Source organism: Bos grunniens, chromosome X (genome assembly GCF_055505025.1).
Source record: "Bos grunniens cultivar Pamir isolate PY7600 chromosome X, Bosgru_T2T1.0, whole genome shotgun sequence".
Taxonomy (NCBI): Eukaryota; Metazoa; Chordata; class Mammalia; order Artiodactyla; family Bovidae; genus Bos; species Bos grunniens.
The window spans coordinates 36,660,582-36,677,575 of NC_141194.1; the positions used below are offsets into that span (position 1 = coordinate 36,660,582).

The window sequence follows — 16,994 nt, forward strand, 5'->3', positions numbered from 1 at the left end:
CACCTCCTAGAATAATAAAAATAAACAAATGGTACCTGATTAAACTGAAAAGCTTTTGCATAGCAAAGGAAACCATAAATAAAACAAAAAGACAACCCACAGAATGAGAGAAGATATTTGCAAGTGAAGCAGCCAAGAAGGGATTAATTTCTAAAATATGTAAACACCTCTTCCAGCTCTATATCAAAAAAGCAAACAACCCAATCAAAAAATGGGCAGAAGACCTAAATAAAAATTTCTCCAAAGAAGACATACAGATGGCCTACAGGCACATGAGAAGATGCTCAACAGCACTAATTATTAGAGAAATGCAAATCAAAACTATTGGAGGTTTCACCTCACACCAGTCAGAATGGTCATCATCAAAAAGTCTGCAAACAATAAATTCTGAAGTAGGTGTGGAAAAAAGGGAATCCTCATGTTTGGTGGGAATGTAAATTGGTGCACCCACTGTGGAGAACAGTATGGTGGTTCCTTAAATGACTAAAAATAGAGTCACCATATGACCCCACAATCCCACTGCTTTGCATATATCTGGTGAAAACTCTAATTTGAAAAGATACATGCACCCCACTGTTCATTGCAACACCATTACAATAGCCAAGACGTGAAAGCAACCTAAATGTCCACTGACAGATGAATGGATAAATATGTAGTATATAAATACAATGGAATATTATTCAGCCGTAAAAAGAATGAAATAATACCATTTGCACAACATGGATGGACCAAGAGATTGTCATGCTAAGTGAAGTAAGTCAGAGAAAGACAAATACCATATGGAATCACTTATATGTGGAATCTTGAAAAACGATACAGGTGAATTTATTTACAAAAGAGGAACAGACTCACAGAGTTAGAAAACAAACTTATGGTTACCAAAGGGGAAAGGTAGGAGGGGAGGGATAAATTAGAAGTTGGGGTTATGCACACTACTGTGTATGAAATAGATAATCACTGAGGACCTACTGTATAGTACAAAGAATTATACTCAGTACTCTGTAGTAACCTATATGGGAAAGGAATCTCAAGAAGAATAGATGTATATATAGGTATAAGTGAATCATTTTTCCATATACCTGAAACTAACACAAAATTATAGATCAACTATTCTCCAATATAAAAAAAAATTTAAAAAGACAGCTGACTTCTGACATCACAGATTAATTTTTACTGTTTTGTAAAAATTTTATACAAGTGGAATCAGGTCTAGCATCTTTCATTCAACATAATATTTATGAGAGTTATCCATGGTGGCTTGTAGCAGAAATTTGCTTTTTAGCATTGCTGTGTAGTATTCCATTATATGAATATACCACATGATACTTTCCTCTCTTATTAGATTATTTTCAGATTGGGATTATTAAAAATAATGCTGCTAAAATATCCTCATACATGCCTTTTTGTATACATATATATGCAGTTCTGTTACATCTGTCAGTTTAGTCAGTCAGTTCAGTCGCTCAGTCGTGTCTGACTCTTTGTGACCCCATGAATCGCAGCACACCAGGCCTCCCTGTCCATCACCAACTCCCGGAGTTCACTCAGACTCACGTCCATCAAGTTGGGGATAACATCCAGCCATCTCATCCTCTGCTGTCCCCTTCTCCTCTGCCCGCAATCCTTCCCAGCATCAGAGTCTTTTCCAATGAGTCAACTCTTCACATGAGGTGGCCAAAGTATTGGAGTTTCAGCTTTAGCATCATTCCTTCCAATGAACACCCAGGACTGATCTCCTTTAGGATGGACTGGTTGGATCTCCTTGCAGTCCAAGGGACTCTCAAGAGTCTTCTCCAACACCACAGTTCAAAAGCGTCAATTCTTCGGTGCTCAGCTTTCTTCACAGTCCAACTCTCACATCCATACATGACCACTGGAAAAACCACAGCCTTGACTAGACGGACCTTTGTTGGCAAAGTAATGTCTCTGCTTTTCAATGTGCTATCTAGGTTGGTCATAACTTTTCTTCCAAGGAGTAAGTGGCCACAGGAAATGCCTGTGTTTAGCTCCTATAGAAACTACAAAAGTGGTTATATCACTTTACACTCCCACAAGCCGTGTATAAGAGTTGCAGTTGCCCCACATCTTGCCAACACTTGATTTTACTTTCAGTAATACAGTGGGTGTGTAGTAGTGTCTCATTTTAGTTTGAATTTGCATTTCCTGATGACTATGCCAAAGCCTGACTGTGTGGATCACAATAAACTGTGGAAAATTCTGAAAGAGATGGGAATACCAGACCACCTGACCTGCCTCTTGAGAAACCTGTATACAGGTCAGGAAGCAACAGTTAGAACTGGACATGGAACAACAGACTGGTTCCAAATAGGAAAAGGAGTACGTCAAGGCTGTATATTGTCACCCTGCTTATTTAACTTATATGCAGAGTACATCATGCGAAATGCCAGGCTGGAGGAAGCGCAAGCTGGAATCACGATTGCCGGGAGAAATATCAATAACCTCAGATATGCAGGTGACACCACCCTTATGGCAGAAAGTGAAGAAGAACTAAAGAGCCTCTTGATGAAAGTGAAAGAGGAGAGTGAAAAAGTTGGCTTAAAGCTCAACATTCAGAAAACGAAGATCATGGCATCTGGTCCCATCACTTCATGGGAAATAGATGGGGAAACAGTGGAAACAGTGGCTGACTTAATTTTGCTGGGCTCCAAAATCACTGCAGATGGTGACTGCAGCCATGAAATTAAAAGACACTTAGTCCTTGGAAGGAAAGTTATGACCAACCTAGATAGCATATTAAAAAGCAGAGACATTACTCTGCCAACAAAGGTCAGTCTACTCAAGGGTGTGGTTTTTCCGTTGGTCATGTATGGATGTGAGAGTTGGACTGTGAAGAAAGCTGAGTGCAGAAGAATTGATGCTTTTGAACTGTGGTGTTGGAGAAGACTCTTGAGAGTCCCTTGGACTGCAAGGAGATCCAACCAGTCCATCCTAAAGGAGATCAGTCCTGGGTGTTCATTGGAGGGACTGATGTTGAAGCTGAAACTCCAATAGTTTGGCCACCTGATGTGAAGAGCTGACTCATCTGAAAAGACCCCGATGCTGGGAAAAATTGAGGACAGGAGAAGAAGGGGACGACAGAGGATGAGATGGTTGGATGGCATCATTGACACAGTGGACATGGGTTTGGGTGGACTCCGGAAGTTGGTGATGGACAGGGAGGCCTGGCGTAGTGCGGTTCATGGGGTCGCAAAGAGTCGGACACAACTGAGCGACTGAACTGAACTGATGACTAATGAGCTTAACTTCCTTTTGATGTTTTTAGTGACCATTTTGTGGGGTGTGTGTGTGTGTGAAGTGATTGTTCAAGTCATTATAAAAATTGAGTTGTATTATTGGGGCTTCTCTGATGGTTCAGCGATAAAGAATCTGCCTGTCTATGCAAAAGATGTGGGTTTGATCCTTGGGTCAGGAAGATCCCCTGGAGGAGGAAACGGCAGCCCACTCCAGTATTCTTGCCTGGGAAATCCTATGGACAGAGGAGCCTGGTGGGCTATAGTCCACAGAGTCTCAAAGAGTCGAACACAACTAAGAAACTAAACAACAGCCACATGTATCCTTTGGGTCCCTGTTAAGACCTTCATGTATCTCCATGCTTCCATGTGGGATCATTTTCATTTGGTCTGAAATGCTACCTTTAATATTTTCTTCAGAGCAGGTCTATTGACAAATACCCTCATTTTTGTTTTGTCATAAAATACCTTTCTTTTCCCTTGACCTCTGTATATGGGAAACTTAAGTTAGTGGTTATTTTCTTCCCACTTTGATGCTACCATTCTTTTGTCTTCTGGCTTCCATTATTTCGGTTGAGATGCCAGCCATTATTATTGTTGCTCCTTTGAAGTTTATCTCATTTTTGTTTGTTTTTAACTGCTTTTTAAGGTTTTCATTTAGACTTTGATGTTCAGCAATTTTAACATGATATGTGTGCTTATTGAGGTTTTCTTTGTATTTATCCTACTTGGAGTTTAGTTTGATATTTTAGCAGTTTGGGGAAATTCTTATGGCCTCTGACCCATTCTTTTTCCTATCTCTGTCTTTCTCGCCAACATTTTTACTTTTCTGTAGGTCTCTCATGCTTTTTGTTTCTCCATTTTCTTCTGGCTTGCCTTCTACTTAGTACTATTTATCTTTATAGCTGTTTCTAATATATTAGAGCCACTGTTGATTTCTTAATTGCACTTATTTTATTTTTCAGTTCTAGAATTTTCATTTCATTTCATAGCAACTATTCCAGTTTTTAGAATAGTTTCTAGTCTCTGATAAATTCTCTATCTTGTCATAATTTCTTGAGCATATATTAATTATGAATATTTTAAGTCTATGTCAGATAATTACAGAATCTCTATTTCTTATGGGTATATTTCAGTTTTTGGATTTTGATCATTTCTTTTGTTTTTGTTGTTGAGATGCCATGGTACTTTTAACAAATGTCAGATATCTGTAGTAAAAAATAGAGATAATTTGAGACTCTGGATGAGTTGTCTTTCTCCAGGAAGATTTTACTTTTGTTTGTTGCAAATATTGAATTAGATACAGGTTGAACTGATTCAGTCATAACTTGAGTTAGTTAAAATCTGTACTTCAGCTGTTATGAGGGATTATCTATTTCTGGTCACGCTTACTCCTAGTGTCTAGTCTTTGGGGTTCCCACCAGAAAGCTTTGGCTGTATCCAGGACCACTCTAGAGCTAGAATGTGAATAGTTGCTCCCACATTCACCGGATTTGAGAGACTGCTGAAAGCTGTGTTCAGATTCTGTAATAGTATAACCACTACTATCATACAGGCAAATGTCTCAAGGGGAAAAGCAGCTTCAGAATTTTCTCTTAGGACTTTTCTTTAATATCTTAGCTCCAAAGTACTGAGGGCTTTGGTAGATCTCTGATGCCTTTGAACAGGTGTTTGTACAGTTGTTCTTGGCAGAAATATTGGACCAGAACAAACTAATCTGCTATTGCCAGCATGGAAATCCTCTTTTTTGCTTTTTAATGCATTTTAAAGGGAATTTTAAAAGTATGAGAAGATCAAATTATACTTTTTTTTTTATTTTAAATGCTCATTGACAGCTGTTGATAAAGCTAATATATTGTTCTTAAGTCAGTCTGTGCAAAACTGGCCTTTGAATTCTGGCAGAGTTTTGGGGATACATATGAGATGATGTGAAATTATTATGAGTTTGTGCTATAGCTAAGAACCAAAGCAAGTAAGGAAGATATGCAAATACCAATAAGCACATGAAAAGACTATTGTTCAGTCGCTAAGTTATGTCTGAGTCTTTGCAACCCCTTGGACTGCAACACGCCAGGCTTCCCTGTCTTTCTCTATCTCCCAGAGTTTGCTCAAACTCATGTCCATTGAGTCTATGTTGTCTTCCGTCCATCTCCCTCTGTCGCCCCCTTCTCCTGCCCTCAGTCTTTCCCAGCATGAGGGTCTCTTTCAACGAGTCAGCTCTTCATATCAGGTGGCCAAAGTATTGGAGCTTCAGCTTCAGTATCAGTCCTTCAGTGAATATTCAGGGTTGATTTCCTTTAAGATTGACTGATTTGATCTCCTTGCTGTCCTAGGGATTCTCAAGAGTCTTCTCCAGCACCATAATTCAAAAGCATCAGTTCTTCAGCACTCAGCATTCCTTATGGTATCATGAAAAGATACTCTATGTCATTAGTCATTAGGAAAATAGAAACTGAAATCAGAAAAGGTTACCACTTCACACCCACTGGCATGACTAGAATCAAAAAGTTAATAATAAAAATTTAAGTTAATAATAATAGCAAACATTGGTGAGTTTATGGAGAAATTATAATCTTCATATACTGCTGGTGGGAATGTAACTTTGGAATACAGTCTGGCCATTCCTCAAATAATTAAACATAAAGTTACCATATGACCAGGCAGTTCTACTCCTATAGACCCAAGTAAAAATATGTTCATATGCAAATGTTTGGAGCAGCACTCTTCACAATAGCCAAAAGGTGGAAACAACCCAAATTTTTATCAACTGATGAATGGATAAACAAAATGTAGTATATCCATACAATGGAATATTATTTGACCATGAAATGAATGAAGGACTGATGCATGTTACAGTATAGATGAATGTTGAAAACATTATGTTAAGTGAAAGAAACCAGTCACAAAAGACCACACATTACATGATTTTATTCATATGGAAGTCCAGAATGGGGAAATCTGTAGAGACAGAAAGTAGTTAGTGGTTGTTCATGACTGGGTGGGGTAAGGGATAGAGAAATGAGAGTTAAAGGGCACAGGATTTCTTTTTGAAGTGATGAAAACATACTAAAAGTGACTCCGATGACAGGTGCACATATCTGTGAATCTACTTTTAAAGAAGCAGTGAATTATACAGTTTAAATTGTGAATTGTATGGTATGTAAATTTGTCTCAATGAAGCTGTTGAAATAAAGGACCAAAACAATATTTGTGATAGCAGTTGGAGAGCGAAAGTGGCAGATATGGGTGTGAGCTCAAAGTGATGATGATCTCGCTCATTTTCAATCTTTTCATTAGCAATTTGTAGTTGTCAGGACCTGGGGTAGAGTTAAAGCAGAACACAGGGTCCTATAATAAGTGGTCAAAAATAACTCAAGTAAGAGTAAGCCATGGTTTCCAGCAAGAACAGTGATCTGGATAACAGACCAGGGTGATACCACTGCTGAGATAATCCAGACTTGTCTTAATCCTGGTTGGGCCCCACATCCTGAAGCAGTACTTAGCTTCCTTAGTTCTTCCTGGGATCAGAAATTGCTCTGTTCCTAACCTTGTTTTGCAAGTCTCTCATGTACCTAAAAGAGACTCTTTAGAGTCTAAACTTAGATCTCAACGACTTTTTCTAATTTGGATCCTACTTTTCTGAAAGTGTTGGAAACAGGTGCAACTTCATGATTGAGAAAGGCACATAAAGCAGATATATTTGCATAGGAAGCCTGCTGCTGCTGCTAAGTCGCTTCAGTCGTGTCCGATTCTGTGTGACCCCATAGACGGCAGCCCACCAGGCTCCCCCGTCCCTGGGATTGTCCAGGCAAGAACACTGGAGTGGGTTGCCATTTCTTTCTCCAATGCATGAAAGTGAAAAGTGAAAGTGAAGTCGCTCAGTCGTATCCGACCCTCAGTGACCCCATGGACTGCAGCCTTCCAGGCTTCTCCATCCATGGGATTTTCCAGGCAAGAGTACTAGAGTGGGGCGCCATTGCCTTCTCCAAAGATAAAGACTGCTGCTGCTGAGTCGCTTCAGTCGCTTCATATACATACATATATCAGATCAGATCAGATCAGTTCCCAGTCGTGTCCGACTCTTTGCGACCCCATGAATCGCAGCACGCCAGGCCTCCCTGTCCATCACCAACTCCCGGAGTTCACTCAGATTCACGTCCATCGAGTCAGTGATGCCATCCAGCCATCTCATCCTCTGTCGTCCCCTTCTCCTCCTGCCCCCAATCCCTCCCAGCATCAGAGTCTTTTCCAATGAGTTAACTCTTCGCATGAGGTGGCCAAAGTACTGGAGTTTCAGCTTTAGCATCATTCCTTCCAAAGAACACCCAGGGCTGATCTCCTTCAGAATGAACTGGTTGGATCTCCTTGCAGTCCAAGGGACTCTCAAGAGTCTTCTCCAACACCACAGTTCAAAAGCATCAATTCTTCTGCGATCAGCCTTCACAGTCCAACTCTCACATCCATACATGACCAATGGAAAAACCATAGCCTTGAGTAGACGAACCTTTGTTGGCAAAGTAATGTCTCTGCTTTTGAATATGCTATCTAGGTTGGTCATAACTTTCCTTCCAAGGAGTAAGCGTCTTTTAACTTCATGGCTGCAGTCACCATCTGTAGTGATTTTGGAGCCCAGAAAATTAAAGTCTGACACTGTTTCCACTGTTTCCCCATCTATTTCCCATGACGTGGTGGGACCAGATGCCATGATCTTCGTTTTCTGAATGTTGAGCTTTAAGCCAACTTTTTCACTCTCCACTTTCACTTTCATCAAGAGGCTTTTTAGTTCCTCTTCACTTTCTGCCATAAGGGTGGTGTCATCTGCATATCTGAGGTTATTGATATTTCTCCCGGCAGTCTTGATCCCAGCTTGTGTTTCTTCCAGTCCAGCGTTTCTCATGATGTACTCTGCATATAAGTTAAATAAACAGGGTGACAATATACAGCCTTGACGAACTCCTTTTCCTATTTGGAACCAGTCTGTTGTTCCATGTCCAGTTCTAACTGTTGCTTCCTGACCTATGAATATATAATTAACATGATAATTTATCCTTAGCTCATCTTCTACATTTGATGTTATTTTTCTTATAGTGGAAAAAACATAAGGACTAAAAGAAATGGATCCAATACTAGATTCTTAAGATCTGTAGAAATTTGTAACCATACATATAAAACTATGGACTTCCCAGGTGGCACAGTGGTAAAGAATCAGCCTGCCAATGCAAGAGATACAGTTCCATCCCTGGGTTGGGAAGATACCATGAAGGAGGAAATGGCAACCCGCTCCAGTATTCTTGTCTGGGAAATCCCATGGACAGAGGAACCTGGTGGGCTACAATCCATGGGATTGCAAAAAGTTGGACACAACTTAGTGACTGAGCACAAGCACATATAAGAGTATATTACCTGGGATAAGCCATGATGAAAAGACTATAAGAATGTATGTATATGTACAACTGAGTCACTTTGCTGTACTGCACAGATTAATAAACATTGTAAATCAACTATACTTCAATAAAAACAAAAAGTGTATCAGCAGTATGTACTGCTTTTAATGCTCCATTGAACTAATCTCTCAGGAAAAATAACTCAGTACAATTACTTCCCAGTATACTCCTGTGATAGTATTTCTGTCTTTTAAATTTGATCAGTAGATGACAGTCTTTCCAGAGAGTGATATCAGTGATTTAAATCTGTGCAACAAGACTGTGAGAGAAACAGATGCTTTAAGTAAAACTGAACTTCTTCCAGGAAACTTAACTACCAAAGCTTCATTGATTCAGAGCTCAAGAAAAAGAACCCTTTATTTCCACACATTTTAAATTATAAGTAAAGACAATTTTGTTATAGGAACATTGCATTTTAAGAGGCTTCAGTTTATACAGAGCAATTTTGTGGGCAAGAAAAAAAACCCAAGGAGATTACCATTTCCCCAGTGAGGCGTGGAGAGACCAGAGTAAAACCAGAGCGAGACTCTCGGTTCCTAACTCCAAACCCCACCTCCTGTCCCTCCCTTCTCCAATATTTGGAGGTGGTGGCAGACTAAAGTAAGTGACTGTATTCCAGTTTTGACCACACAGTGTGTGCTCATGGGTCCAGTTCAGTTCAGTCGCTCAGTCGTGTCTGGCTTTTTGCAACCCTATGAACCGCAGTACGCCAGGTCTCCCTGTCCAACACCAACTCCCGGAGTCCACCCAAACCCATGTCCATCGAGTTGATGATGCCATCCAACCATCTCATCCTCTGTCGTCCCCTTCTCCTCCTGCCCTCAATCTTTCCCAGCATCAGGGTCTTTTCAGATGAGCCAGTTCTTCGCATCAAGTGGCCAAAGTATTGCAGTTTCAGCTTCAACATCATGTAATGCTCATGGGTTAGCACAACATTTTTAAGATAATAGAACTCACAGCCAGCAGTGTGGTGCTCTCAGACATAGTACCATGGGCCATTCAATGAGCCACATCTTGACCCCACCCCTACCCTGCTCTATATAAACTGGGTAAGCCCATTAGCCATAAGTCATTTTAAGAAATAAATAAGTAGGGTTGAGATTTCTTGAAGTATTAAGGCGTTTTAGCCTAAGACAGGCAGATTCTTGGCAACAGTGAGGTCCTCACTTCTTTAGCAATGTACAGAATTTAAGAAAATAACTGAAGACCAAAGAAAAGTGAGCAATCAATAGTCAGTATATATTTTTAAAAGATCCTACAGAGAGGAACTCATGAGCAGTATATTATGGCATGTTCTCTGTTTCGGTTTCTATACTGCTATATGTTGAGGTTCTCAAGAAGAAATATCTAACCAGGTCACTCTTGACTCCTCAGGAGCTTATAAGTTGATCGAGGAAACAAAACACACCATGTAAAGTTCAGTTCAGTTGCTTGGTCGTGTCCAGCTCTTTGCAACCCCATGGACTGCAGCACACCGGGCTTCCCTGTCCATCACCAACTCCCAGATCTTGCTCAAACTCATGTCCATAAGTCAGTGATGCCATCCATCTATCTCATCCTCTGTCGTCCCCTTCTCCTTCCTTCAATCTTTCCCAGCAACAGGGTCTTTTCAAATGAGTCAGTTCTTCACATCAGGTGGCCAAAGTATTGGAGCTTCAGCTTCAATTTGTAAGATGAGTGCAATTGTGTGGTAGTTTGAACATTCTTTGGTATTGTCTTTCTTTGGGATTGGAATGAAAACTGACCTTTTCCAGTCCTGTGGCCACTGTCGAGTTTTCCAAATTTGCTGGCATATTGAGTGCAGGACTTTCACAGTCCTTCCAGTGAATATTCAGGACTGATTTCTTTGCAGTCCAAGGGACTCCCAAGAATCTTCTCCAACACCACTGTTCAGAAGCATCCATTCTTCGGTGCTCAGCTTTCTTTGTGGTCCAACTCTCACATCCATACCTGACTACTGCAAAAACCATAGCTTTGACTAGATGGACCTTTGTCAGCAAAGTAATGTCTCTTTTTTTTAATATGCTCTCTGCGTTGGTCATAGCTTTTCTTCCAAGGAGCAAGCATCTTTTAATTTCATGGCTGCAGTTACCATCTCCAGTGATTTTGGAGCCCAAGAAAACTGTTTCCATTGTTTGCCCATCTGTTTGCCATGAAGTGATGGGACCAGATGCCATGATCTTTGGTTTTTGAATATTAAGTTTTAAGCAAGCTTTTTCACTCTCCTCTTTCACTTTTCATGAAGAGGCTCTTTAGTTCCTCTTCACTTTCTGCCATAAGGGTGGTGTCATTTGCATATATTTCTCCCTGCAATCTTGATTCCAGCTTGTGGTTCCTCCAGCCCAGCGTTTCTCATGATGTACTCTGCATATAAGTTAAATAAACAGGGTGACAATATACAGCCTTGGCATACGCCTTTCCCAATTTGGACCCAGTACATTGTTCCACGTCTGGTTCTAACTGCTGCTGCTTGACCTGCATACAGATTTCTCAGGAGGCAGGTAAGGTGGTCTGGTATTCCCATCTCTTGAACAATTTTCCACAGTTTGTTGTGGTCCACACGCTCAAAGGCTTTAGTGTAGTCAGTGAGGCAGTAGCAGATGTTTTCCTGGAACTCTCTTGCTTTTTCTATAATCCAATGGATGTTGACAATTTGATCTCTGGTTCCTCTGCCTTTTCTAAATCCAACTAGAACATCTGGAAGTTCTCAGTTCACGTACTATTGAAGCATAGCCTGGAGAATTTTGAACATTACTTTGCTAGTATGTGAGATGAGTGCAATTGTGTGGTAGTTTGAGCATTCTTTGGCATTGCCTTTCTTTGGGATTGGAATGAAAACTGACCTTTTCCAGTCCTGTGGACAGTGCTGAATTTTTCAAATTTGCTGGCATATTGAGTGCAGGACTTTCACAGCATTGTCTTTTATGATTTGAAATAGCTCAGCTGGAATTCCATCACATCCACTAGCTTTGTTTGTAGTGATGCTTCCTAAGGCCCACTTGACTTCACATTCCACGATGTCTGGCTCTAGGTGAGTGATCACACCATCATGGTTATCTGGGTCATGAAGATCTTTTTTGTACAGTTCTTCTGTGTATTCTTGCCACTTCTTCTTAATATCTTCTGCTTCTGTTAGGTCCATACCATTTCTGTCCTTTATTGAGCCCATCTTTGCATGAAATGTTCCCTTGGTATCTCTAATTTTCTTGAGGAGATCTCTAGTCTTTCCCATTCTGTTGTTTTCCTCTATTTCTTTGCATTGATCACAGAGGAAGGCTTTCTTATCTCTCCTTGCTATTCTTTGGAACTCTGCATTCAAATAGGTATATCTTTCCTTTTTCTCCTTTGCCTTTCACTTCTCTTCTTTTCTCAGCTATTGTAAGGCCTCCTCAGACAACCATTTTGCCTTTCTTTTTCTTGGGGATCATGTAAAGGACTCTATATATTCAGACAGAGCAAGATGGGGTCCAAAAGGTGTTTTAGTTTCAGTTGACCGTGAAGTAGACCAAGACAAGGAATCTGAGCACAGGTCTTTCTAAGAACCGTGGGAGAAGGGTAGTGAGACAGGGAAGAGAAAGTGGCCAATAAAGGGAGCATTATTAGACAACAGTTTCTGTGGGTGACTAGAAAATAATCCTGTGAGGAAACACCCATAAATACTGAGTTAGCCAAAAAGCTCACTTGGCGTTTCCTTAAAATGCTATGGAAAAACAGAAAGGGACTTTCTGGCCAACCCCAAGAGTACAGAACACACACCTCTGAGTTATTCTACCCAAAGGGTAGGGAAATTTGGTTTGTTATATTCCAGCTCTTCTCAGGGCTAGGGTTGGGGTATTGAAGGGTTAATCCCAGGGGTATTAATTCCAGGGCACTTCTGCCTGCCTGGCGCCTGGGCACAGCAGGCTTCTGCAACCCTGAAAAAAAGCCCTCAGGCACAGCCCTGACAGTGGAAGTCTGCCTGTGCACATAAAACAGAAGGGTCCAAGGAACGCGGGTAGGGGAGTGACCATGGCCACCACAGGAGGATTCTTGGTGGAGGTGGGACTTGAGAGCACTCTTTCTCTTCTCTCCTCAGGTCTGTTCATGGTCCTTTCCCTATTGTCCATTGTGTACGGAGCCTTGCGCTGTAACATCCTAGCCATCAAGATCAAATACGATGAATATGATGTCAAGGTGAAGCCCCTGGCCTATGTCTGTATCTTCCTCTGGAGGAGCTTTGAGATTGTCACCCGAGTCATTGTCCTGGTCCTCTTTACCTCTGTCCTGAAGGCCTGGGTGGTCATAGACATACTCATCAACTTCCTCGGCTTCCTCTTCTACCCCTGGATCCTCTTCTGGTGCAGTGGCTCCCCCTTCCCTGAGAACTTTGAGAAGGCCTTCAGTCGGCTGGGCACCACCATTGTGCTGTGCTTCCTCACCCTCCTCTACGCCGGGATCAACATGTTCTGCTGGTCGGCGGTGCAGCTGAAAATCAACAACCCCGACCTCATCAGCAAGTCTCAGAACTGGTACCGGCTCCTGGTGTACTACATGGTGAGGTTCATCGAGAACGCCTTCCTCCTCCTCATGTGGTATCTTTACAAGACTGACATCTATATGTATGTGTGTGCACCCCTGCTGATGCTGCAGTTGCTCATTGGGTACTGCACGGCCATTCTGTTCATGGTTGTGTTCTATCAGTTCTTCCACCCTTGCAAAAAGCTCTTTTCCCCCAATGCTTCTGAAAGCTTTCAGGAGTGGCTAAAGTGTGCCTGTTGTAACCGCAGGCGGCGGGAATCCTGCGAGTCTGCAGAAAATACAGACCTAAGGTCACCCACAGACAGAGAGGAGACCCCTTCTAGCAGTAAAATAAGTTCCATGCCTAGCCAGATCTTGAATACTGATGAGCTCTCTTCTGCTTAATGGGACCTGAGTCTCTTGAGGCCCAGATATAGTGTTTGCTGGGTTGATCCCTGTTCTTCAGAAGCAAGTGATGGGCCCTGCACAATTAACAAAGCAGGAATTTAGCTCTCAACTCCTTGTGAGTTGCTCCCCTTTAGAGAGCTGTCGGTCAGGTGAGTGGGAACCATGGAGAGGAGTCAGGGGAACCCGTGAGTGTTGCAGTGGCAGCCTAAAGCACCACCTTTCACAGTTGACCAGACATTACTGGCCTTGTCATTGACAAAGTACCCATGATATCTGAGTTGGCTGTTGAGAGCCATCACAAAGAATGAGGACAGGGGATTTCTTATGTTCTAGTTTTCTGGACTACTGGTTTAGGTAGCCTAATGTTTTATTATCCCTGAGAAGAGTTCTCACCTAAGAGCTGTCTGATGACCAGAGATGATCACTGGGGTTTTTGCCATCAGCCACATCATTCCTGTCAGAGTTTTCAGAGAAGGCTGTTCAAGTTTGGTTTTTGAATAGGCAGATGTTCCATTTTCATCTCACTAAGGCTCTTTGTACATAACCAGTCATAGCAACCTTGGCCTCCTATTTCTCATTGACTCAAAAGTCTGGATTTGCAAAATCTATTCTTAAGAATCCATGGATGCAAAATTGCATTCTTAATTTGGTTATGGAAGTGTAGAGTTTTAGAGAAGTTGTGTTCCTTCAATATGTTGGAGAAACTCTGAATCGAGGGGGTTGTTAAAATATCAAAATGATTTTGGCTTTTATAAGCAGAATTCTTACCTTCTTGTGATGGTTGAAGATATGACTCTGCTAGAAGGTAGGCTTAACCTCTTCAAGATTCAGTCCCATCCTACAGTTTTGGAAATTTCTAGTAGAAAACTCCATAGAAATTTCTCACCTAGCACAGGTATATAGGGCATTATAAGTTTCATTATTTGAAGGAGCAGAGTTCCCCCCTTCAGTTAGATACAGACTTCAGAAACTTAAATTTTACAAAGAGATGGTATGACCAGAAGATTTTTATCTTTAACTGAATGTACCTTGATTTGGTACGATTATGAGTTAATTTGAATAAGAACTTCAATTTTATCCTCCTACACTCTCCTATCTTCAGTATAATTTCTCCTTTAATTTGGAACCCTGTTTCTTTTGTAAAAGGATCTGTAGAATCTCCTCAGTTGTCCAGGGAAAATGCCTTGATCTAGTGCCATTATTTCTACCATAAAAACCTTGATAATGAAATACCTGGGAGCAGGTGACCTGTCACTGACAAGACTGGACATTGCAGGTCAGTCAGGGTTGACAGTCTTAGGACCCTAATGGCTGAACTTTCAGAACCATCCAGTTTCTAATAGCTAGTTTGTCGGAGAACAGGTTAAAATGGTGAGTTTAAGCAGGAGTTGTGGTCAGAATTAGACCAGCATGGAGAGACTAGTACTTCCCCAGCCTTCATTTGGAAGCCTGTCTCAAGAACCATTACAAAATCTGGGCCTTCAAATACATTTAAAATCATTTTAATGTAGCATGTAGGTAAGCATATTGAGTGACCCCAAATCAATCTAACAGTGATGGTCTGTCACACTCCCAAAGCCCAGTTTTAAGCCACATTTATAAGGATAATTATAAGGTTTGGTAACTAAATTGGACATTTTGTTGTCTTTAACTCTTGATATGAAGATACCCCCACTTTGGGACCACAAAGTGACCATGTAGTCACTTTGGGGAAAGAAACCACTGCTTTTTTCATGGCAAAAATTTAAATCCTAGTGAACTGAGAAATTTTTTTTAATGATTTATATTATACCTCTGAAAAGGCAAAATTATGCAGAACTAGGTTGCCCTAAAGACAAACAAACCAGCAAATCTCCTATCTTGAGAGTTAAAACATCTTTTTCAGTTATAATTCCAATTTTTAAAACTCTCAGTGCTTTGTCTAATTACATGCCTTAACTTGTCATAAGAGATGCACCAACTGAATCACTATCATTTGACTGGATGGAAGTGAAGTTTTTCCTCCAAATATATTGAAACAAGGTCATGAAACATGTTTAGACTTTCTTCATTACTGGAGACAGTGCAGTATAGAGGTTGGCATCACCCTGATAACCCAGCAAATTACTTACTTGATCTCTGCCTCAGTTTCCTCACCCGTCAGATTTGCATGATATTCTTGCCCAGCCTACCTCACAAGGTTGTCAGCAGAACAAATTTAAATAATAGCTTTGAAAATGTTTTTAAAGTGCCATGCATGTTTAAAGGAGTTGTTTTTATAGTTACTCAAATCCCAAAACAGGTTATTGTTTTTGTTTTACTGTTAGAAAAGAAACAACATCATTTACGTGAGTGTCTTCAGGGAATATGTCGGCCTTTGACTTTATGGAAGGACAAGTGTAAATAAATGGTCTTTTACTCTTGGAGAGAACTCAGCAGTTGCCTTTTCTCTTACCATCAGTTACGTAAAAAATTAGCACTCAAACATATAGTACTTGGAGGAAAAAGACCCACTGAAATCTGCAAAATTGCTTTTGATAGCAGATGAGCTTATCATTTTTGTATCTGTCATGTTTCATAAAGGATGTAACAGCATCTTTTGTTAATTTTGCTTTACAATTTGAATGCCTGATCCTGCTAGACTTTAATTGAATGTGGATATAATCTTTTCAGCCTTGTAAATGGGAAAAATAAACTTTAAAATTGATTGTTAAATGCAGCATTTCCTTGGAAGCCTCCTCAGAACATTATTGCTATGGTTATGAGTGTATGTATCAGTACTTCTCAGCCTGTACATTGTGGATGAGAGCTTTTGCAGGCTGCTTCTCAGCAGCCATTCACTCTAATAAATATTGTTCATGTTTCTTCATATAATAAATTAATTTTTCAATTTCTCCTTGCTTTTCATTCCTTAGAGTCCTTGCATGGCTTTTTTACTTCAGGGACTATTTTAGAAACAAAATTGAAACTTTTTTTTTGTGATTAATTATGATTTTGTAATCTCATCTAGAAATTTTGTCTGTAGGATGAGAAATTTGAGAGTGCTAGTGCTCTGCCTGGCAAGACACCAACAGTCCATAAAATTCCTCTGATTGTTTTATAAGCCTTTATCCCATTTTTTAAAGCTACACTGCTAAATCCTAAAATTCTGCTCAAACATAAGTGGTATACTGATCCAGAAATATAAGATATCAAATGAGTGACTTAATAGTTACATAAGCAAATAGTCAAATTGTAAATGATGATCTGTGGTTGAAAAAAAAAATCAGGTTTTTTCTACATGTCAAAATGCATTATTTTTTCTATTGAGGTATACTTGACATATTAGGTTCAGATGTACATGTATAATTCAATATTTGTATAAATTGCAAAATGATAACCAATAATTCTACTTACCATCTGTCACCATACAAAA

General features: G+C 40.4%; 1 protein-coding gene across 3 annotated transcripts in view; it reads left to right on the forward strand.

Annotated features, from left to right (window-relative positions):
• Positions 1 to 16,473, forward strand: part of XK (X-linked Kx blood group antigen, Kell and VPS13A binding protein) — a 59,050-nt gene extending 42,577 nt beyond the window's left edge. For all 3 annotated transcript variants that reach the window (XM_086387641.1, XM_086387640.1, XM_086387642.1), the window contains one exon: positions 12,771 to 16,473. In XM_086387641.1, coding sequence (XP_086243767.1) covers positions 12,771 to 13,597 — 827 coding nt within the window. In that variant the 3' untranslated portion in view covers positions 13,598 to 16,473. The remainder of the gene's footprint in view (positions 1 to 12,770) is intronic.
• Positions 16,474 to 16,994: the final 521 nt, after the last annotated feature.